Genomic DNA, 22,373 nt, shown 5'->3' with positions numbered 1-22,373 from the left:
ACATGCTATGTTATTCTGATAAATCTAGGTGAAAATGGAGCAGGAATTATTGCCGCATCTCCTGGCTCTGGGTAATATGGATAGCAGTCGGAACGGGAGCCTGGAATAAGGATAGGTATGGCTGTGTTCAACACCTAAAACAGGTGATTTTCCGCCACGGTGACTCCTCTCAACACCTCGGCAGGAGGCACAAAATGACAGACCTGGCCTAACATTTGTACTGATTGCATGTGTTGGGGGAGATAAACAGTGATCTTACAGTTTGCAGACCCTGCATGTTAACCATTTTGCTTTAGCCTTTTCATTCACTATGAAAAGGGCACAAAGAGGATGTTCAGTAGTATAAACCACTTTGGTCATCCACACAAGTGTTGCAATTACACAGATTCTAAAATAAACAGAAGTTTGTCAAAGCCTCCATCATATGATGTGATATCATCTTGTCACCTTTAAGTCATAACCACTGCTATCACGCTCTGCACTTAATCGCAGTTTAATATAATCAAATATACTGGGCTGCAAAGGGATCTACAAACATAAAATAAATAAAGAACCCCCCCCTGCAAATTGTTAAAAAATGCATCCTTTCTCTTTACGGCATGAGGGAATCTAAACTCCACCAGGCTCTCTGTTGCCTGTTTGACCATAAGGGTCACCTGGTTCAGCAACCCGTGTAATCTCAGGAATAGAAGGAAAAATAGCTCCGCTGCAAACCGTGGAGAGAGTCCTGGAAACTAAAATTGTCTGACACAAGCTAACTGGAGTTTATTCTTGGTTTTGCTCTTTTCATGTCGCCGTCTTAAACACAATTGCTTTTTTTTCCTGGGCGTGCATAAAAAAGAAAAGGGATGAATGTATAAAGTGGTACAGGCACCAGAGGTGGGAAGATTTGTCTTCAGTGGTGTGTAAAACTTATTTTTGACTCATCCATGTTTCATCAACAGAATCAAACATTTATCTTATATATCAGAAAAATGAGGAAAAAAAAGAGAATATAGAAACGGAGAAAGTTATTAAGCAAATTAGTGGACAATAATGTTTTGAATCCACAGTGAAAGCTTCCAATTGTGAACTTTTGTCTTGAACGTGACTAAAATTAAGTAGTGTTAATATAAGCTGATGTATAAATGTGAGACATTGACTTTAGTTAAGTCTGGAAAAGTATATGAAACAGGATAAATTAACAACACTATTGATTCTGGACTGGAAGAATGTCCTTTTTTCTCTGATCACCGTGGACGTTTAATCAGCATCTCCTCCCTGCTCTTTTCCCACTCCAGAGTGAATCTAATCAGCTGTGACATGAAAAAACACGTTCTCTGTCTGTCAGGACTCGGCTAGTCTTGCACTGACAGTCCTCCGCTGACTCTCTTCCTCCTACCAACCCAAAACGGCCTCCCCCCTCCTCTCCTCTCCCCTCCCCTCCCTCACATCTGCTGTGCTTATGAACATCAAAATGCCATTAGGCCCTTAAAAACACCTCTGTTCCCTTGGTTAGCAGGACCTTGCACCGCGGTCGTGCACTCTGAGACCTCCGAGCACTGACTATTGCTCACTACTGGGCCTCTGCTCCAGCTCTTGAGAAAAATAAACCCGAAAAATAGCCATTCTTGAAGAAAAATATTGGGAAGTGAAAGACGGATAGAACAACTGGGGCAGATAACACCCAAAAAAATATCGCAATAATGCTATATCCGGTGACAGTTGACAATTGTAATTGCTTAAGGCAGTGGAGGGATGGTGGTGGCAGTGAGTGTGGACGTGGAGGTGGCATGGCAGCTGCTAATGGAGTGATGTCACATGAAACGCCAGTATGACAGCTAGTTAACTAGGGAGGTTTGACTGATCAAATAAAATGCATTAACTCCAGGAAATGGATATTGCATGCAGCCTCAGAAATGGTCATATCTAATGAGGCAAAATGCAAATTAAGGAGGAAAAGAGTGGTGAAAACGCTTAAACCAACTATAAAGGGATGATGGAGTGTCGGACAGTGGTCGTCAATCTCCCCACTCATTACCTTCATGTGAAATTAACAGCAGCTTTAATCATTACATAAAATCTGCTCCAGCCCATTTGTTGATAATTGTGAAGCACAGAGGTTCAGAGAGGGTACTTTGTCATCAATCACAGCAGCAGTATATTTCCTCTGGTTAGAGGACACTGAGAGTAAAAATATAAGTTTCCCTACATTCCTCTTATACTCTTTCTCTTCCTGAGGAGTGATCTATAATATTTAGCATTTTCCAGATATATTAAATTTGAAACTACTTGGTGATTAAATATCCAGAGGGAAGTGCTGACCATTTCAGCGGATGATGTGACATACTGTATTTGGTGCAGTTATTTCTGTGTTGGGTTGGAAATCATAGCAGTGTTAAACATGTGTTATGGTAAATCTACTGCGGCTGTGGCCATGACTTGAAAGTGCGTACCTGACTTTGTTTTTGTCTTGCTGTGAGAAAAACAAAACCATTAGAGGCTGTTCAGAGTCAGGAGATCAGACGATTGAAAAATTATGAAAAGTATTATTTTAGTGAATTATCAAAGACTCTCCCCAGCCCTTTGATGACAATTACATGAAATATGCAATAGGAAATAAAACATATTTCTTGATTTTAAGAGTTTTAACTGTGCCAACTACAGACCATTTTTTTGTGTTGAGGAAGAGAAAGCATCTCGTTTCACTCTGCTGTTGTTTGACATATAAATACAGAATCTGAATGACTTTAATATCCTTCTAATCAATGTCCAGTGATCTTTTGATGTCCTCAATTCAATATAGAAAGGGTCATCCATGCCGCAGCTCTATAAACACAATAAAGGTAAATGATTACTCTGCACTGTGGTGTCCAAAAATATGGCCAGTAATGAAGAGAAATGGAGGAGTTTGAGGGGGAGGCCTGTCATGTGTCATTGGCCAACTCTAAACCCCAAGATTAATCACATGAGAGGGGCTCTGTGGCAAAGATGTGGTCACCCTTGATCAATAAATCTGTCTCCCTCCCTTCCTTTATGTCTGTCTAATTCACTGTCTCTCTTTTTCGCAAATATATAAACAGTCGTTGGCACAAGCTAAGTCAGCATAAGTGAAAAGATGAATTGATGACATTTACAGTCGTATTTGTATTGATTACTGGGGTTTTGACTCCCGAGACTCCTCTCTTGAGGAGTTAACTTAAGTAAATGCACTATTCTTGCATTCTAGTTGAGTCACTTGCACTTTCCTACTCCTGATGAAAAAAAAGGCATAAAATCATTCAACAGGAAAAATATAAAAATGCAAAATGCTCCTCATAAGAGCACAGGGCAACAGAGTTAAGAGGAATTTCAATTCATACAATTCATTGAAAAATATATACCAAAACTACCCTCAGCTAGCCACAACTTAAGAGAGGAATGTGGAGAAGAATTTCTGAAAATATTCTGCAGGTACCACAAATGGGACTTTTGACTTGGTCTATAAGGAGGGCATAATGCAATAACATTGCATTAAAAGGGTCTTTTTACAGCGTGGCAGGGCTGTACAGCTGTATTCCTTGTGTTAGCTCTGTTTGCGGTCACTAATGGGCATCAGAAATTACAGGCAGTGGAATCGCGCCCCGCGGGGGGACTGGCCTCCTCAGCAGAGCGGAGCACTTAGACAGTGTCTGGGAGGCTGCTGAAGGAGGAAGGGGGGGACTCAATGTCACAGCCCTGCCTCATAATTAAAGAAATCCTATTCCTTATCCACTGTTAGGTGAGCCCTAGCTTGGTGCTCCATCTGAAGGCTCCCTTGTGGGTGTCTAATGTGTGTTGCCCCAGGTGTGCATGTGGGCTGATCAGGAAGCTTGCCTTGCTGCTGGGTGCCTGAGCTGGAAGCCCTCTGCCGACCACAAGGGTAACAGGGCCAGCTTTAAAGAATCACAGACTTCAGGAAGTGAAGGAAATATCAACTTGGTGGCGTCTGAAAACCAGAGAAGCCAAAAAATGAGTGCAAAGCACCATGTAGGTGTAATATTAAAAAGTGAAAGTACCGGCACAGTTTTCCAAATAATGTTCCTGAAATATGATAAATTGAACTTTCTCCCTATTTAGAAATTCAGGGCTCATCTTTGGTCCTTAAGTCTGTAGATTTTCTTTTTGCCTAATCCCTCATTTGAAGTAAATAAAAGTAGTAGAGCTGTCATGGTCAGGTTGTTTTCCTCATCTAGCTCCCATGCTTTATAATTATTCATATGAAATGTGGTGCTGTTGATGGGCAACAGTCTTATTTTCTGCTTCAGTCAACAGTGCACATTTGTATTTCTAAATTGTGGAGCGCTTGTTATGTAAGGCAATTTTCTGCCTTCTTAAGAGCTGGATCTCCTGTGCATTAATAAGAGGCAAGGCTGAGCTGCTGGAGAGCAGAGGGGCCACACAACCACCAGCACTAGTGGCAGCAGCAGCAACACAGCGATTTAAACACACCACATACAGTTTATACATATTTAAAGGTTTTATTTGAGAAATTGTGATTTAGAAACAGGTGTTAGCTTGGATAATGGTCAGATGTGAGAAGGCTCAAAGCTTAGGCATGTTCAAATTATTTGCAGCTTTAACTGGAGATACTGGAACTGTACGTTACCAAAGCCAAAGACTTTTAGAAACGATGAGTCCCATTTCCAGCACTCTGTGCCCCTGTTCAATTACCTAAATTTCCCATTGTGGGACTAATAAAGGATTATCTTATTTAGTAAAGCATATATAATGTAAATTTTAGAAGATAAAGAAATAGTCACACAATTTATCAGAATAAGGAGGACTAAATGTCCTAATTGGTAGCTACAGTATGACCTAAATTAAAGAATTCTTACAAAACAATTTCCAAAAAACATAATTTTGTGACATTTTCAAATTACAATTTAATGTTAAACTGACTTAAGAAATGTGCTTGAAGTTAAAAATGGTTCTATCCAATTTAAAAATGTTAGGAAGAAACCAAAAAATCATATGCATTTGGAGATTTACAGTCAGAAATCAATTGAAAAAGGTACCACTGACTAATGAGACATACGATAGATAATGGACTTTTCCCTTGATGTAAGCATCGCCAGTTTCATTGACAAGCCACAGCCATTGGGTCCACATTTGAGCATGTCATTTTAATTTTGATTTAATACCCAGCAGAATGATGGCAGCCCGTTGTGCTAAATTGAGTAGAAGTGGGGCTGATCCGGAAAATCAATTAATCGATGTGCAAGGCTCATTTAATACACATGTTAATATAATGGGAGAGACACCCACCACTCATAAAAAAGAGACATTAGGAGCAAATTGGACAGTGGTGATTTTAACAGCGTTTGACATAAGTAAAAGTGCACTGCAGCGGAAAACGGTAAAATGAGTGTCTGAAGGGGCCTCAGCTGGAGACAAAAGCAGCAGAGATGGGCCCGAGACTTGAGGAGGATGGCGCAGTGAACAAGAGGGGGGAGGGGAGTGAGGGGAGAATGGCAAGGAGGTGAGAAGAGATGGAGAGTGCAGACAGCCAGGCCTCTGAAAGGCCGCTGTGGTTGGCAGCTGCTGACCTTGGTGACGATGGGCTTTCACCAGAGGCTTCTAATGAAGGCTGATTGCCAGGGAATAGTGAGGGAGCCAAGAGGTAGAGAGGGGAACATGGGGGAAGAGCAGAGCGAGCAAGGGAGAGTTAAAAAAGAGAAGAGAGAGAGAGAGGGAGGGAGAGAAAGAAAAGGATAGAGGAGAGGCTCAGGTAATTGCAGCACTTGTGGGTCTGAGGCCCTGCGGTCCTGTGATGTCGGGGTGCAGTGGGTAAGAAGAGAGATGTCTCTGGACGCTTTGGTGGTAAATTGTGGAGCACAGGGATTGGAGGCAGGCCCCTAGGCTGTAATTACCCCTATGAGTGTGCGGATGGAGAGTGGACAGGCCCAGTGTGGGGCTCTGACAGCGATCAAGGAGACAACTGCGAAGGGGAGTAGAGACAGACACACAGACAGACGGCAGGCGTCTGACAGAGGAGGAAGACAGGACGCATCTCTGCCGGGCCGCACAAAAAACAGCCATCCAGACAGTGTCCCAAGGTCAGAGGCTATTAGTGAACATACTGGTGACAAGACAGCCATGACAAGAGCGGACAGAACAGTGTTGTAGAAGATGCAGTTCCTGGATGGAGCAAGACATAAGAGATAAGAAAAAAAAGCAATAAAAGCAACTAATTAGATCAGAGCCACAGAGAAAGATAGAGAGAGAGAGAGAGAGAGAGAGAGAGAGAGAGAGAGAGAGAGAGAGAGAGAGAGAGAGAGAGAGAGAGATGAATGTTGGGGCTCCACTGGATGGCGCAGCAGGGTCAGGAGGGTCTGGGCATACGAACTGGAATAAGAGAGTTGATAGGCTGGCCTAAGCTTCCCGCTGCCACGGATCAGTATGTACTGCCTCTCCTCTCCCTGCCTGGGCTGATGTAACTCACTGGAGTGGCAAATTACACCAGACCTACAGCTGTAGCCCGACATTATGATTAATTTGATCAGTAATTTCTCCTGTTTTTCATTTTAATCGGCGCGACCATTCTGCTGTGGCAGGTCTTTCAGATCTAATTAAGATCAATTCCGGTGTAACAGACTTGGCGAACGCCTTTACCCCGTCAAATCCCTGAGCTCTCCGGGCGTGGAGAAAACCTGCAGCTCTAATCAATCAACTTCCAGCAGAATCCAGCGAGCTCCCACAATCAGCCCATTAACACACTTAGGCAAATTTCATAATCTCCCCCATTCTATTTGTCATCACTGTGGTGGCTCTTTCAGGCAGCTACAAGCTGAGCCTCACTATACTGTACTGGGGAACAGAGTGGGTGTGAATGGGGTAGAAAAGTATTGTACTGTTACTCCATTTAACCAAATTAGCTGAGCTAATCTGAGTTTAGACTATTGACCTCGAGGGGAAACAGTCTATTGTCCTGTGATATATATTCTAATAGGGATATTAATAGTTTGTTTCACAAATTAAAAACACTGAACACTAAAAACACGATGGATGTAATGGATGCTCAGGATTTCCTCACTATGAGTTTGCAAAGAATATCATACACCTACCATTAGCAGAGAATTACAATGGGACATTAATTAGAAAATAATGAGTTTGTTTCTCAGCAGCTCTGCACTGTATTTTCGGCAAATAGTTCAATGGCTGGGTGATTCTGCATGTCTGAATAATGACAAAAGGAAATAGGGTGCTATCTGTGTAATGTTGATTGTATTATGGAAATTAGGACTTGACTGTACAGCACAGACCTGTTCCTCTGGGTAAAGAATGGAAACAGTAGAAATGCCATTCTGTGTCTTCAATTAAAACATACAAGGGAGGATAATGGTGACAGTTCACATGTTTGTGATAAAGTCTTTTCTTCGGGTGTCTTCCGGAATTAAAGACCTCTGTGAATTGACCAATGAGGTGCTCAATGATTCCGTAACTGAAAATCCAATCACTGGCCGAGGCAGTGGAGGGAGGTGGAGCTGCTGTTTAAATCCTATTGTAACCAAGAGTGGTTGCTGAGGCCATGGCCTGTCCTTGGGCAAGCTCCTCGCTGGCCCAGAGAAACTAAACCTTTTATGGCCATTCTGATTCTCACACACGCACACACACACGCACGCACACACACACACACACACACACACACACACACACTTAATCCTATTTGATGAGGCAATATCCTAATGATACCTGATGTGCCCCCTTCGGCCCCCTTAAGGGAGGTCTGTACTGTCATCATAATCAACTGCGCTGCTAGACAATCTATAAAAAGCTAAGAGTCTCACTCTTAAAATGACCCAGTATCAGAGGAAGACAGTCGCAAATTCTTGGACATTTGTTAAAAGTTGTGGTTTCCAAGCAATTCAAAGACTTATAAGTGGGAGAGTCTGATTGTGTAGCTATTACCTAGTCTTTGCACACTGCCTAATGCAATATGTGAATTTGTATGTTGGTCAGTAGCTGTGTATCCACAGTCAGACTGGACATTGTGTTTGGTACAATGTAGCGGCTAGTCGTTGTAGCCCATTAAATCCAGAGACTGTTTTTCCTGCTGAGTCTCACTAGGCCGTGACAGGGCCGGAGAGAGCTGCAAGGGTGGAAACAAATAGCCCAATTCATCCTGGCCATAAAGAAGGTTGCACCACAACCCAATAAGGGTCTGACGCTGATGAATGTGGCCAGGGACAGAAAGGCAACCCTGGCCAGACTTGACCAGAAATGAAACCACAGGGATATAAAATAAGTTATTATCATCACACATTGACAGCAAGATGGACAGAGGGGCATAGATGGATGGACAGACAAAGTGACTAAAAAGGAGGTTGAGTAGGAAGAGCAGCAAAGATTTAGGGACTGATTATGGCTGGAAAGCCAAAGGATAGATAACCTAAGAATCCCTACTGAATCTGGAGGAGGAGGATTTGAATCCTGCTTCTTGCCTGGTCGTAAGGTTTGTACATACTTTGGATGTACTCAAGTGCATCAAGGCTTCAGCAACAAGATGTTATTCTAATAGGCCTACATAGACAGAAAAGCTGCCGGCCTCCATTCAAATACGGCTACTTGATAAAGATCAAGTACTGACAGAAAATCAATTGTATAATGGTAGACATTGAGACCATTAACAAGTGAATATACAAAGGTGATGCATCTGATATATTGTATTCGATCCTTATCACCATGAATACTGGTGGGCAAGTTGGATTAAATTAATCAGGAAGCAGTCAAAAGTAACCAGACCACATCTTATACTGTTTCTTGTTATTTGTTGTTATTAAAAAACAATAAATATTTAAGAAAATATATAAAAAAGAAGATCAACACTTGTTCAATAAAAGAAAGATGGGTTTACACATCTAATTATGGCAAAGAGGTAGTGTAAAAAGATTGACGATTTCTGATATTAAAACAAAAAAACAAAACATTAACAGGTAGATGTGAAGACTCCATGTATTTAGGTGTCAGGATCTGTTTAAAAGAGAGACAGAGAGACTAGTTTGTTTCGGTGCATGACCACACACATGACGTCCTGTTTTTGGTGACTTACCGGCAAAGGCATGGGCGGGGTGACAGGGGACGGAAGGCTGCGGGCCGGGGACTGGTTGGGTCGGTGTGGTGGAGAATGCTGTGGCTGTCCAGAGGTGGAGGAGCAGGCAGAGCCTGGAGATGGGACAGAGGTCTGCTGCTGGTTGGACAGGCTCATATGATGCTGGGAGGGCAGCTGTTGCTGCTGGTGGTGCTGCTGTTGGTGATGGTGTTGCTGATGTTGCTGCTGATGTTGCTGTTGCTGCTGGTGGTGCTGCTGCATCTGTTGGAGCTGCTGCAGGTGCTGGAGCTGGGAGCTGAGTGATGAGGTAGCTGTTGATGAGAGGACAGCAAGTTGTTTGAGTCTTCTTTTTGCAAGAGACCTGAACTCTTCATATAGAGTGCAACTAACACAAATGAGTTGGACTGACAACCTCACAAGTGTTTTGGCACAAAAACAGAAAGCCCTCATTATTTGAAGAATATGCTCACACCTCGGATAGAGACACATTAACACACGGAGGTGTGTGGAAGGCATAGGGTGAATAGTGAGAGATGGATGTAAATTGCATGGAGCCACAACAAGGTCCTTCAGGGTTTTTAAGGCTCCATGATAGAGTCAGTTAATTTAATTTCACTAGTTGGAGGACAAAGCTATCAAGTCTGACTGATATAATTGCTCTCCCTGGAACCAAAAGTCCTCATTGTCGATTTGAGAATGTCAGAATTTTTGGTTTAATGACTTACAATATCATAGGAAAAAGACATCCATCTTCACTGCAAGAGTTCAGAAATAAACCCATTAAGTAATTGGCTCCAATGATGGCACACCATTAGAACCTAATTTCTACATTTAAAAGCTGAGACATTTTTATGCTGTTCAAAAAGAAAAAAATACTGTTAACACTCAGACTGAAACAGAACAGTCTGCAACCACAGCAATATGCAAATACTTCCATGGACCCACATATCTAAAACATAAAAAATAAACGTAAAAATATCTGAACAGAAGTTTTGTTTCTTTTTTTCTAACTTAGAAAAGTCTTGTCAGCCAAAAAGCTAGACACAATTTAAAGGACCAGAGTGTAGGATTTAAGGAATTTAAGAAATTGAATATAATAGTAATTATATATTCATAATCTGAGCCTAACAATTGTTTGTTTTTTTGTCAGCTTAAAATGTTAGCTTCAAATCTACATAAGGAGCTGGTGCTCTTCCACAGAGACAACCATGTTGCAGTGCGATGTTTCTACAGTAAGCCACAACGGACATACCAGACACTGGCTCTAGTGAGGGTATTTCATGTTTGTAGGCAACAGTAAATTCTCCTATGTGCTCGGAAAGGCCACAGACAGTTAATCTGAGTTTGTGCTATTGGCTTTGACTCTGTGATGTAGTATGAGTACAACAAATGACCATGACAGATTCCAACACAATTTTCTGTGGATTAAAAGACAATAGGAAACAGCCCTGATTTGTATGTTGACATTTAACTGGAAGTCATGCATTTTTCAGAAAGAATATTGTGCAATGAAATTTCACATATTTCTTTTAAATTGAATTAGGTAAAGATGAAAAAAATACTAAACAAATTTAAACAAAGTACTATATTTCATCATTCATCATTATATGGGCAGAAAAATATAAACAGAGTATGTGCAGAAACTAAATTGATCAATCCTGCTGAGGGAGTACGTTTATTGTGACACTATCTATCTGATGGTAATTGTTGTAAAAAACAAACAAATGCCAAAATTGTGAAAAAAAATAACAAAGTTTTAAATATGACTAATTTCATTATACAGAGAAAACATGTATTTCTACAACCATTAGTCACTTATGGAATCTTCATTTGGTTGCACAACCTACACCATAGTCCTATATGATTAAAAGCCTCAAATATTTAAATTACTCATTGTAGATATGTCTAATTTAGCATTTTCAGAGATATTTTAAATCATGTGTCATATCCATCAAAATGAATTAAAACAACAAAACAGGTTTGACAGAAAATTTGTAAACATCCATCGATAAGGCAGCTGAGCAATTGTGAACACTAGCATTGACATGCTTGTACATATACAGAATCAATGCAGTTAAATAATTAAGTATGGTTGTCTCATAAAATATGAATAAAACATCGGGGCATAAAAGTCTTTGATTGGTGTGGTCACTACGACTCCAGGACAGGCACAGATGAACATTTGATGAAGATCCTCACTCTGCAGAAGCTCAGCAAAAGAAAGCCAGCATCTCTTGGCCAGTAAACAGTACACTTTTACATTTCTTCTACCTGCTGACACATTGACACCTCTCTCACACCCCCACCATGAATTATATATCATCTGTGCAAACGGCGAGAGTCCAATTCTTACTTGAAATGTTGGGGCAAGTTGTCTAGCAAGTGCTGAGCCCCTGACAGGACCAGCTCTTTTCCTTTGCAACTTCACAACGACAAAATGTTGAACCCCATTTAACAATGGAATACAAACGAACCAAGAAGGGGGAAAACAAAAGGGGGAGTAAAATGAGATCTCTGTCAAAAAATTATCGAAACCAGGCAAAGATCAAAGACGATTGGAGAATTTCCTGCAGCGCCAACCATTACGCCGAGGAACAAGAGGCACAACAAAAGAATATGAGGCAAAAGAAAACAAATACAGAGGGAATATGGAAGAAACCCCATGTGGCCTTATTATAAGGGCTACACCGCAGGTCACTATATTCTTTAACAGCAGTGCTTTATAAATTCTGTCATCTTGTTAAGCCTGTCAAGACCACTGACCCTCCCTTACTCTCTCATTGGGCAACTGGTATTTTGAAGCTCATTCTTTTAACCACAGCTGTCTGATTGCTCTTTTTCGAGCACATAATCCAAACGACTTGTCTCAGCTAATTGTTTGTGCTCCTTCCTCCAGCAGACACAGGGCCGAGGATGAGAGTGGGAGCTTCACTTATGATGGAGAGAGGGCAAAAGGGTGCCGGGATCCTATAGTGCTCATTATATCTCCCACTGTCTCTTTGTTGTGTCTCATATTCACTAGTCGTCCGACTGCGACGCAAGCAGAGCTCCCACTTAGTCATCATGCCCAAGGGGTGTAAGAGCAATGGTCCCACTTTCACTGTTGTCACAACTCGCCTATGTTAATGTTTATAATGAGGAATGAGCCAGAGTGAAAAGTCATGCGGCTAAATTATAAGTTAAACTGTGGCATTTTGTCCTGCATTTAAACATTTAACAAAAATCATTTGGGAGTGAAACACCAGCACTGAGACGTCAAAAGCTTCCAACCTCAACGCTTTGAGAAACTGTCCGCCATCTCTCTTTCAGAGCTTCTTTGCTTTAGTGCCAACGCAGAAATCAACTGTTATCTTGACTGTCCCAGTCCCGGCCTCTGAAGTACTGAAGGATGAAGCGAGACTGATTGTCAGAGGTCGAAAGGCTAGGTCAAACCTAGCACATTCGTCAGACAAAATGCTATTTTTGTTTCCTATGCGGTTGAGAAGTGAGAGGGGTGGGGGCAGTCTGCTCTCTCATTACCAATGCTATCTCAGTGGTCCCTGCCAACCCTTCGATTACGGCACTTTTCTCTCTGGGGCTGATTCGAGCTTGACTCCTTGTTTCCTCTCAATGCACAAGACCTACGTTTACAACTATCCCCTATGAGTTATCTGAAACATGCATGGTGTTTCTGGACAGGTGTAGTCAGTCAGGGCAGGTGTGGAACAATGGTACTTAACCATTGGTGAGTTTTTAAAAAGATGCAGGACACTAATATTAATTTAAAAAACCTGCCACAAATGGGTGTTTTGGAAAAGTTGCAGATGTACCCAGTACATAACATGCGAGTGTCAAGTCATGCAAATTCAAAGAAATACAAATACATCTATTGATGCATTCGAGTTAGAAAGCATTCATGAATAGGTGCTCATCATTTTAAAAAGCATAGAAAAAGCATAGCTTAGGCCAACATGAAGCGCGACAGAAATCACATCTACACTGAAGAACTTTGACTATATTTCACTCAAACTATGTGTGCTCCAAAAGTATGGTCAAAAGAAGGCTGAGATGATCACCTCATGCTGCAGGAATTGAAGTTTCTTGGGCATCAAATAAGGAAAAAAAAGATTAAAAAAACTTGAAAAAAATCAATTGAGTTCACAGGAATGATTAAAATCTACACTTACTTTTGTGTCAGAAAAGTAAATATTGTGTCTCATAGTTGCCATTGAAATATGTGCACCACCTTGAGTGAATTATACTGTTGAATATGACCCACCATGTATTTTTAGAAACTGCTCTTGTATAAACACAGCTGTGATTCTTTAACAAGAGAGGTGAGAGGGAACAAACAAGTTCCCCATTACTGCTCTGCCTCACGTTCCACTATGGGAGTCCATAAACCACCGTCTCAATTGCCTTTTCAGTGAGTCACATCAATAATTACTCCACTGGAGGTAGGGAGATTTAGACTCTATGAGATCTAGTAATTATAAAGGTGGTGAAAGGAAGGTCATTTTTACTCTGTGGATTAGATCGGAGCACGCGTAACCTGATGAATTGGATAACATGACTGTTTCTGGACTCACTTCTTTAGCTCACTGTGAACTCTTTTCACTGTTGATCATTTGATAATGCTTCTCTGTGTAACAAAACACTGGTCATTTTCAGTAATGATCAATCTGTCAATAATGTTATATTTGTGATTAATTCTTAAAGCCCCAGTGTGTAATTTTTGTAATTTTCTGGCAGCATCTGGTGGTAAAGTTGCAAACTGCAACCAACTGAGCACCCGGCAGGGACACTTTCTGGTGGTGCACCGCTGATTCCATTTGTGGTTTCCAGCAGCACTGAAAATTCAACGCGAATGCAACGTATTCATACGTTTTGTGCAACCTTATTTAACACGACTTAGCAAACATGGAGACTTACACGGACCTCGGGTTCAATTTCTGTGAATAAGTTCTTCTAAGTATTACAGAATGTAGCGTTAAGTCTAGAAACTGTTACAAAACCTTCACAAGTTGCTAAAATCCAAAGTCATTTGTAAAAACAGACAGAAAAGGAAAAAAATGTATTTGGGGATGGCTTCATAACAAAATCGTTCAGTAAGTAATATTTCATGACACTCATTAGCAACTTGTCAATTAACAGGCTCATCACCAGTAGTGGAGAAAGTATTCAGATCCTTTTCTCAAGTAGAAGGAGGATTGTTGCAATAAAAAAATACTCCATTACATGTAATAGTCCTGCAGTGACAATGTCCTCTGTAAATGCTGAATACATTTTAGTTCATTTACACTTAGATAGCTTAATCTATTAATATCAAATTTAAAATTAATTAATTATTAATCTGTAAGTAAAAAGAAATATATCCTATCTCTAAAAGGAAGTCAAAAAGTACATAGTTGATATGATATATGAAATACAAATATTGAACTTGAGGGATTTTACTTTGTTTCTTTCCACCATGTATCATGTAAATACTTGATGTGTAGTTAACATACTCTGTATAACTGTATTGTCTTGAATATTTCAATATTTGAACACAAGTAAAGGTGGACTTTCATCATCTAAAGATAAAAAACAAAGTAATTTTTTTAGTTATACAACCTTAAAATCAAGTCCATACAATCTACAATCATGTTAAAGTAATGGAGAATAGATTCCTACCTTGTCAATGGCAGCAATAAGCAGAGGGAATGAAATGTTAAAGAATTAGTGAACTGCTGAATAAAAACATGACTCAGAGCTACAGCAGGCAATATCAGAGTTTCAGTCCTGCTGCAGGAGGAACTCAGCAACCATGTAAAAAAACATAAAAATATATATATATTTATATATATGTCAACAGTTAAGATTTGAGTTGAGTCGCGGAGCCGCAGGATTTTAGAAACTAAACCACATCACTCCAGAGATAATGCTTTCATTTTGTGATGCAAGGCAATATCAAGCTAGAGTTCTCACTCTAAGGGAAGCGTTTCAAAGAATCAAATCCTCTCCATGGAGATGTTACATATACAAGAAAATCCCTGTGTACTTGATAATGTTGCCCTTTTTGTGTTGCTTATTGATTTCTAAATTGTTGTCCTGGGTCCTCCAAACGCCCTTCAGAAAGTTCCAGGGGGTCCCAAGCAAAGTGAGCTCTAGTTTATTTTCACAAAATGATATTCCTTTCAGAGAATGTGTCGCAATTGTTTTTCTTATTGACTTTTTCTGCCTTTTAAAACTGACCTGTGGGGCAAAACCATGTGTTTGGGTGGCTGGGAGTGCACAGGTTTCCCTTAAACCATCATTAAACCGCTAAAAGGGTTTGTTAATCAGTGAAATTAGTTATATATATATACATATATATAATCAATATTTAAATAATTACATTATCTATATTAAAAAAAAAAATTTCAGTAAGAGGTCCGACATTTGTCCTTTGGAGTATAAAAGGTGTTGGACACCCCCCTTTCTCTTCTCAAAAAAGCGTCTGTCTGCTCAGCAGGCCAGACTGGGTTATTACAGCGTGTTCATGGTCCCATCATGTGTTGTCAGACCAAAGCGGAGGCCGCGAGTAAAAGCCTCATGCAAAATTTATGTTCATGCGGCTGTTCCAGTGGGTGTAAAAATATATTAATATTGCGGGCCTGATGCACGGAGATGACTGAGTGCCTCTGAATGACTGTAAAAGCTAGGAGAGATTGAGGGGCTTCATTTACTGCTCTAGAAATGGAGTGGAACAGTCTAGTTCACCTTAAATTTGAATTTCATTGTGGATTATTTTTGTAACAATTTGGATATTGCGGGCTTGAAGAAATTAAGTCATCAGGGAAAATAAGAACAAATAAAGAACAAGCAACCTTGTTTTCCAACCATCCAAAACACATCTTGTGCTTTCGGAGCGATACAGTATTGTATATTATTAGGTTATTAAGCCTTCCCTTCCTTTCCAACTTACACAGATATAAAATGATAATAAAGAATAATCAAAAGACAATGTGGGCATGAGGAGGACATCATAGAGCTTTTGTTCTACGCTGCTTCGCTTACATATGCTTTTGATAGTGTGCCACATACCCACAGTGCATTTGGGGGGAATGTGAGAAGAGAGCGAAAGAAAGTGAGAAAAAGAAATTCAGTGGGATGAAATAACCCCAAACAATGGGATTTGCTTTCCATTCTTCTGCCTCCATCTTCTGTCTTTAATTATTCCCTTTGGTTGTCTGAGGGAGCGTGTAAGCACTTTCACACAGCACAACATGCCCAGCAGCACAACACTGTCTGCCTTAGTGATGTGGAGACTTCTGAGTGACACTGAGCCTCTTGTGATTATTAATGCTGTTTAATACAACACAGAGCAGCCACTATGGTTGAGGGAAAAAAATGATTTCAAAATGCATGCATTCAAAATGCAATGTGAATAGAATTATGTACAACATGAGCACTGCACTTGAGAAATACCCCCCCCCCCCCCTCCACCCCTACATAAACAACGTGTACACCATGAAATGAAGGCTAATGTTTTGTAGATGCAACACTGAAATAGCTTTTTGATAACAAAGACTAATTGTGTTCTATTTTGTACACAGTGTTTAATGGTACCTCAGCTGATCCTAGTGGGATCCTTTGTGCCAGTTTAGTAGTTTCTTCCTGAATAGCATATGAGATATTTGAGAGCCCAGAACGATGTATGATGAATGAAGTAGCATGCTACTTATACGCTTATCGTGCTCACTGACTAGCAACAGGTTCAGCAAAGGGCAGCGGCAGTAAATGAAATTCAGCACCAGGACAATATATCATCAAATGAAATGTATGCTCGTGAAACTTACAAGCCTTCCTCAGATGCAGACAAGGTGCCTGACGGGGCTGGGGGAGGGGGTTAGGATGGGATAGCAGAGAACAAAAAGGGGGGGATTGGGGTTGAGCGATATTGGGGGAGGGTTTTTTTCTGGATGGTTGAGGAGCAAGCAAGGGAAAGCAGAAGATTTTGTTGAATCAGTTCTATTTTCATACTGGCTGATCTGTGACTTTTAACCATTTCATTGCAGCTGGAAAATGAAAGTAAAAGGGCTAATTTCACAGTGAGAGCCCACTGAACAACCCCCCAATAGTCTGCGGAAAAAAGGTGAAGATTAAAAAGTCTAATTTGTCATTGTGAATCACAGCAGTGACAGGAGACGGGCTTTTGTGTATGAGAGAAAAGTAGAAAAAAACCTTTTTGTGAGATGTATTTAGTGTTCTTATGATATGTAAGTAACAGATAGCTCTCTTCAAGCTCTCTGCCACAGGATCCATCTGTGATGTGTCTGCAGTTAGTCCAGAAATAGCACCCGTGGGGCCTACACACTACTAAGGCCTCCTGCGGGACCTTTTAGGCTGCACTGATACTGATAAAAGCCCTCACAAATCTGGCCCCCAGATACCCTGGCCATTAATTAAGGTAATTAGGCCCTGGTCAGCAGACCACAGATAGCTTTTAGCAGTGGCTAAGACGTCCCCACTGATGAGGAGTTTGGTTCTATACCATCTGCTGACAAATGCCACAACAGACTCTTTGGTTCACACACAGGGAAGTGGAGAGCTGTATTTAAAAATGACCTCTGTGTGATCCAAGTTGACTTCCAGACCCCCACAGCCTATCTGATGCTGCTGCTGCAGGATCACTTTGTTTGTTCTTCTCTGGTTCTTTTCTCTTTCAAACATGGAAGCGCCAGCTCTATGAAATCCATTCATGTTGTGCAATGCCAGAGTGGGAATAGGAAATGTTCACTGCACAAGGTATGGGCTGAGTGTAAGTAGTATTGATTAGAGTGTGATACTACAGTGATTTCCTTGTATTATTAAGTGTATGATAGATCAACATTGATAATGTGTTAGTTTACATTATGATCTTATATTATGCTCCATTGGATTGAGGATAAATCAAAATGAAACCGCAAATACAGTACTTTTAAGCTCAAGGTTTCACAGATTCGATATACTTACTTCACTTCAAGTTGATTATTTATAATACAACGTTCCTCTACACATAAAAGTTGCCATGTGTTTTTTACATTAACATCTAGTTTAAGTCCCTGTGATTTGTGAATTTACAAGAAAACATGAACAAAAATGAATTTACCGAGCTGAGACACATTGTGAGTTACAAACAGATCTGGCATTTAATATCTAATATCAAAACACAACAATGTGTGTACTTCATCATATTGTAAAGATATGTGACATAATGTGCTCTTTTTAGAACGCACTGATAAAGGCAGGCTGCACAAACACAGAGGACAGATCATACAATAACTCAAATTACTAGGGAATAGGAAATGAAGGATGCAGCTGTGCTCCTTTACACAATTCTGCATTTGAAGCAATTGGCGATAACACCATTTTTATTCCAGTTCAGTCCCATAAAATTACCATTAACATTACAACTCATGCAAAACACAGATAAATGTAAAATGTCACCCAGTTCTGCCAGGCGGGAATTCCAGTTCTACAAGATTACCATCTCTGTCTGCTCTCTCCCACTGCACCTTGTCTAATATTTCATATACAACATTTCATAAGTTCAGTTTCCCCTCACTGACCATGTAAATCACAAATCAATTTTCATTTAAAATGCTTGACTACAGATTGTTGCTGAAAGCTTCTGAATTGCACCTCAGCAATATGGCAGACCTTTCGCAAATCTTTCGGAAACATTCTGGCCGAAAAAGGAGGACAAATGTGAGATGTAATTTCTGCAAAACAACTCCGGGGCCAAGTGGTCAAGGCATTTACTGGAAGCAATTTACAAGTGTTGAAATATCACAAAAACAATACACTTTTATGTACTGTAATTTATATCACACTCAATACTCGTTTATTGAAACCTCAGAGTTGTGATCGACAGATCTATCTCAAGGGAACAGCAGACTGATTATGTGATGATGAAAAAATGAACTCTATTGATTGTAGATAATCTATGGGGAAACTTAATCCATATATGCAATTTAAATTCTGAATATTTATCAAGGCTATCAGGTTTAAATATTTGAGGTTTGATTAAAAAACGCCACCACTACGTAATTTGTAGTATGTTCAATGATAAACTGTTAATTTGGTTGAATGGACACAATAATAAGCATGTCTCACATTTAAAACTTTACTTACACTAAGCATAGAGCAAGCTCAGGAGCCGAGGGAATTCAAAAAACAGGTGGATTATAATGGAATAATTTTGCATGTTTCTAATAATTCATGATTTTGAAAACTGCTCATTTTGGAATTTAAACTTCTAATTCAGAAAACTACGCCCTCCTTATACATTACAACAAAATGTATTTAAATAAATGCATTATGAATGTGGATAGACTATTTTGTAGACTGTGTTTGCAAAGGTTTGCAAAAAAAACTCCCTTAGTTTTTACCAGTGAGGGCAGATGTCAGGGTTTGCTATGAATGAGCAGACACAGCCACATCTAATTAACAATATTATTGTCCACCTCCCTTCTTTTTTTTCTTTTCCTCCTTTTCTTTTCTTTCTTTCTATTTCAGGCTCTGGCTGCGTGCTGTCCTTTCATATGACTGAGCCAGAAGGACACTGCCACCATCCACAAGATACAAAACATGAGTCAAAACCCAGCAGGTCAAACAGCAATACCAGGCAGAAAACAAAGATAAATATTGACATGCATATATTTAAAAAATCTTTTTTTTATAATCAGATACAATATGCATTATTTGTAAAGTTGTTTTTCTGCAATTAGGAATTATATGTAACTTGAATTCAGAACAAATCATTAGCATGTCTGCAACAAGTGAAACACCAGGGGGTAAAATTTACTCACATCTCAGCTTCAAAAACGACATCAGTATAAATCACGAGTCTCATGGGAGAGAGTCTCTGTGTTCATACCTGCATGTACAGTAAACCTGCATGTCAGCCTGACTAAATTTTTGTGTTTGATTATAACCCTCTTATCCTTCCTCTGTACATTTTGATTGGTGATTTTTTTCCCCTTATTCCCGTCGCCAAACTGTCACAAAGGCAGTAACCCCCCACGCTTTCAAGCTGCTTGTTGAAGACAAACAATAAACCACTGGCAGATATCAATGGCAGGGATGAGAAACCGGGTGCCATATCTGTTGGGACTGCCTGGCGAACCTGCCTCCGCCTGAGCTTCATCTCCAGCAGCACCCCTCACTATCAATTATTTGGCTGCTGTCACAACAAATCAATCAAATTACCGCTCCAGGACTGTGTGCAGCTGCTCCTATTGCACCGTTAGTTGCATTAGCTCTGAAATGTATGAGGTCTACATTTTATCACTGTTATTTATTTAATGCAGCTCTCTCCCCTGCGAGCCATCTTACAACCACAGCAAAGTTAAATCATTAAAGGACGACGTGGAATACATACAGCTTGAGAACACTTCAAATTAAACAGCGATAAGGGAGAAGGGATGGAGCAGGCCCTCTATTGTGTTAAAATGGCAGATGTTGATGTGAGGAAACATGGACTTCTTACACTGGGTCCTCATAATGTACTCACAATGTGCACACAAACGATAACCCATCTCTATTCTAAACCCAAAAAGATTCGACATATGGCGAGAAGAATCCCTCAATGAGCATCTAGTTTGGCTACAAACTAGGATACTATAATGGCTAAAGAGACAGGGAAACATTCCCACAACAGAGCGGAGTTAAGTCAGTGGCATGGCCCAGTGAGATAACCTCTAAAAGGAGCAACAGTCAGCTGAGGCAGAAGAGATGAAGTCTGATGTGTTTAACTAGTGTGCAAACACTTGGCTCTCCCCCTTGGAGCCCACTCTTTGTTGGTGTAATGAGCAGAGTGATTTCCCTAATATGTATCATGCCAAAAAACTGCAACCTGCAAACAACACTGCTGAGCATTTTCATCAAAACGACAGACATGCCTTTGATTGGCACTGACACCGGGTCTCATTACTGCAGGTGAGGGGGATGCCGACCTTTATCGGGATGCCTGAGTGCTGTTTTGTGTTTCCTGCGGACGAGTACAGAAGAACAATGCTCTCACCGCACCATTAGAACTCAACTCTCTGATGTGCTGCGCTGCATGGCTTTCTGCTGAGAACAAATAAGATGGGATATGCTTATTAATATGAGAGCGCTCCGGTAAACTAGCTTCTTGCATTACTTTTGAGTGAGTCACAGAGAAGAGAGTAGAAAGATGAGACTTTGTTCTGCTTCCTCCCATTGAGCATTACATGTACAGTGCTTTGATACAACTACTTTTTACAAGTATGGTAATCATGCCATGCTTCGTATAAAATAATGTGAAATGAAAACCTATTAAAAATGCAGCCACAAGTTAGCATCATACATCTAACAACAAAAATCTGTATCTGTTTTGTCTGCATCAGTAACACATACTGTGAAAATCATGTATGATTTTTTTTTATTCATATGATCTGTCATATACACAGACCTCTAGCATGACCCAACCTAGTTTTTGCCTTTCTGAAGTCAGCTAGAATTGTGTGCACTTTGTCACAAAAGATAACTTTCTCCCTTGTTTAGTTTCATTAGGAATTTGTTTTTACTGCATGTATGCGGGCATAAATCATTCTGACAAATAACCAGTTACACTGGTGCCTGTGTTTACTGAGTCTGCCACAAGATGCTCCTCAGTTTTATTTAAGCAACCGCTCCAACTCTATAGCACAGCCCCATTACAGTGATAGTTATTCATCACAGTCTGAAAGCTGCCTGCCAAAGGCTTGCAGAAGTCCAGCATGTTCCCCTTCTGTCAAAATAAACTTTTAAAGAGCCAGCTTTGATTAGCAAGATAAACACTGCGATCAATGATGCTGTTTTCATTGTTGTCATTTAATTCAATTTTCTTCATTCAATATAACTGATATACCTAAATCTGAGCACTACTGGACTACCGACATGCTGACACTCATGTTAAGTACGAAGTTCCCCCACCCTTAACCACCCATTCCACAAGACAAACAGCCTTATTAGTTGGTCATTAGGCGCTTCATTACATTTAAACACAACCCTATCCCGGGCTCCTCCTGGAGTCTCATTACTGTGTCTCACAGTTGTCTTGCGTCTGATCTGACACTAATTAGCTCGCAGCGTGAGTGCTGTAAAGCACACTTTCTCCTGAGGTCATGAAATGAGCTGACTGCTCCCCAGCGACAGCGTTGTACTGTATCGTATGTGTGATTAATCAGGCCTGGAGACCAAGAGGAGCTGGTAGGGGAAAGCGAGGGGGACGCAGGGGCAGAGGCCAGAGTTGCAGTTGTCTGACAGAGGTGCTGTGCCAGCAGGCCTCATTCAGAGGAGCTGTGATGAACTCAGACAGGGCAGAGTGGAGGACCGC

At 40.5% G+C, this 22,373-nt stretch overlaps 1 protein-coding gene across 8 annotated transcripts in view; it reads right to left on the bottom strand.

The window, feature by feature from the left end:
* Positions 1–22,373, bottom strand: part of pou6f2 (POU class 6 homeobox 2) — a 75,609-nt gene that overhangs the window by 23,548 nt on the left and 29,688 nt on the right. For all 8 annotated transcript variants that reach the window (XM_047327640.1, XM_035612897.2, XM_047327639.1 and 5 more), the window contains one exon: positions 9,050–9,360. In XM_047327640.1, coding sequence (XP_047183596.1) covers positions 9,050–9,360 — 311 coding nt within the window. The remainder of the gene's footprint in view (positions 1–9,049; positions 9,361–22,373) is intronic.

The sequence above is a fragment of the Scophthalmus maximus genome, chromosome 16, assembly GCF_022379125.1.
Source record: "Scophthalmus maximus strain ysfricsl-2021 chromosome 16, ASM2237912v1, whole genome shotgun sequence".
NCBI lineage: Eukaryota > Metazoa > Chordata > Actinopteri > Pleuronectiformes > Scophthalmidae > Scophthalmus > Scophthalmus maximus.
The sequence above is the reverse complement of the archived record's forward strand: the minus strand, read 5'-3'. Positions and strand labels throughout refer to the sequence as shown.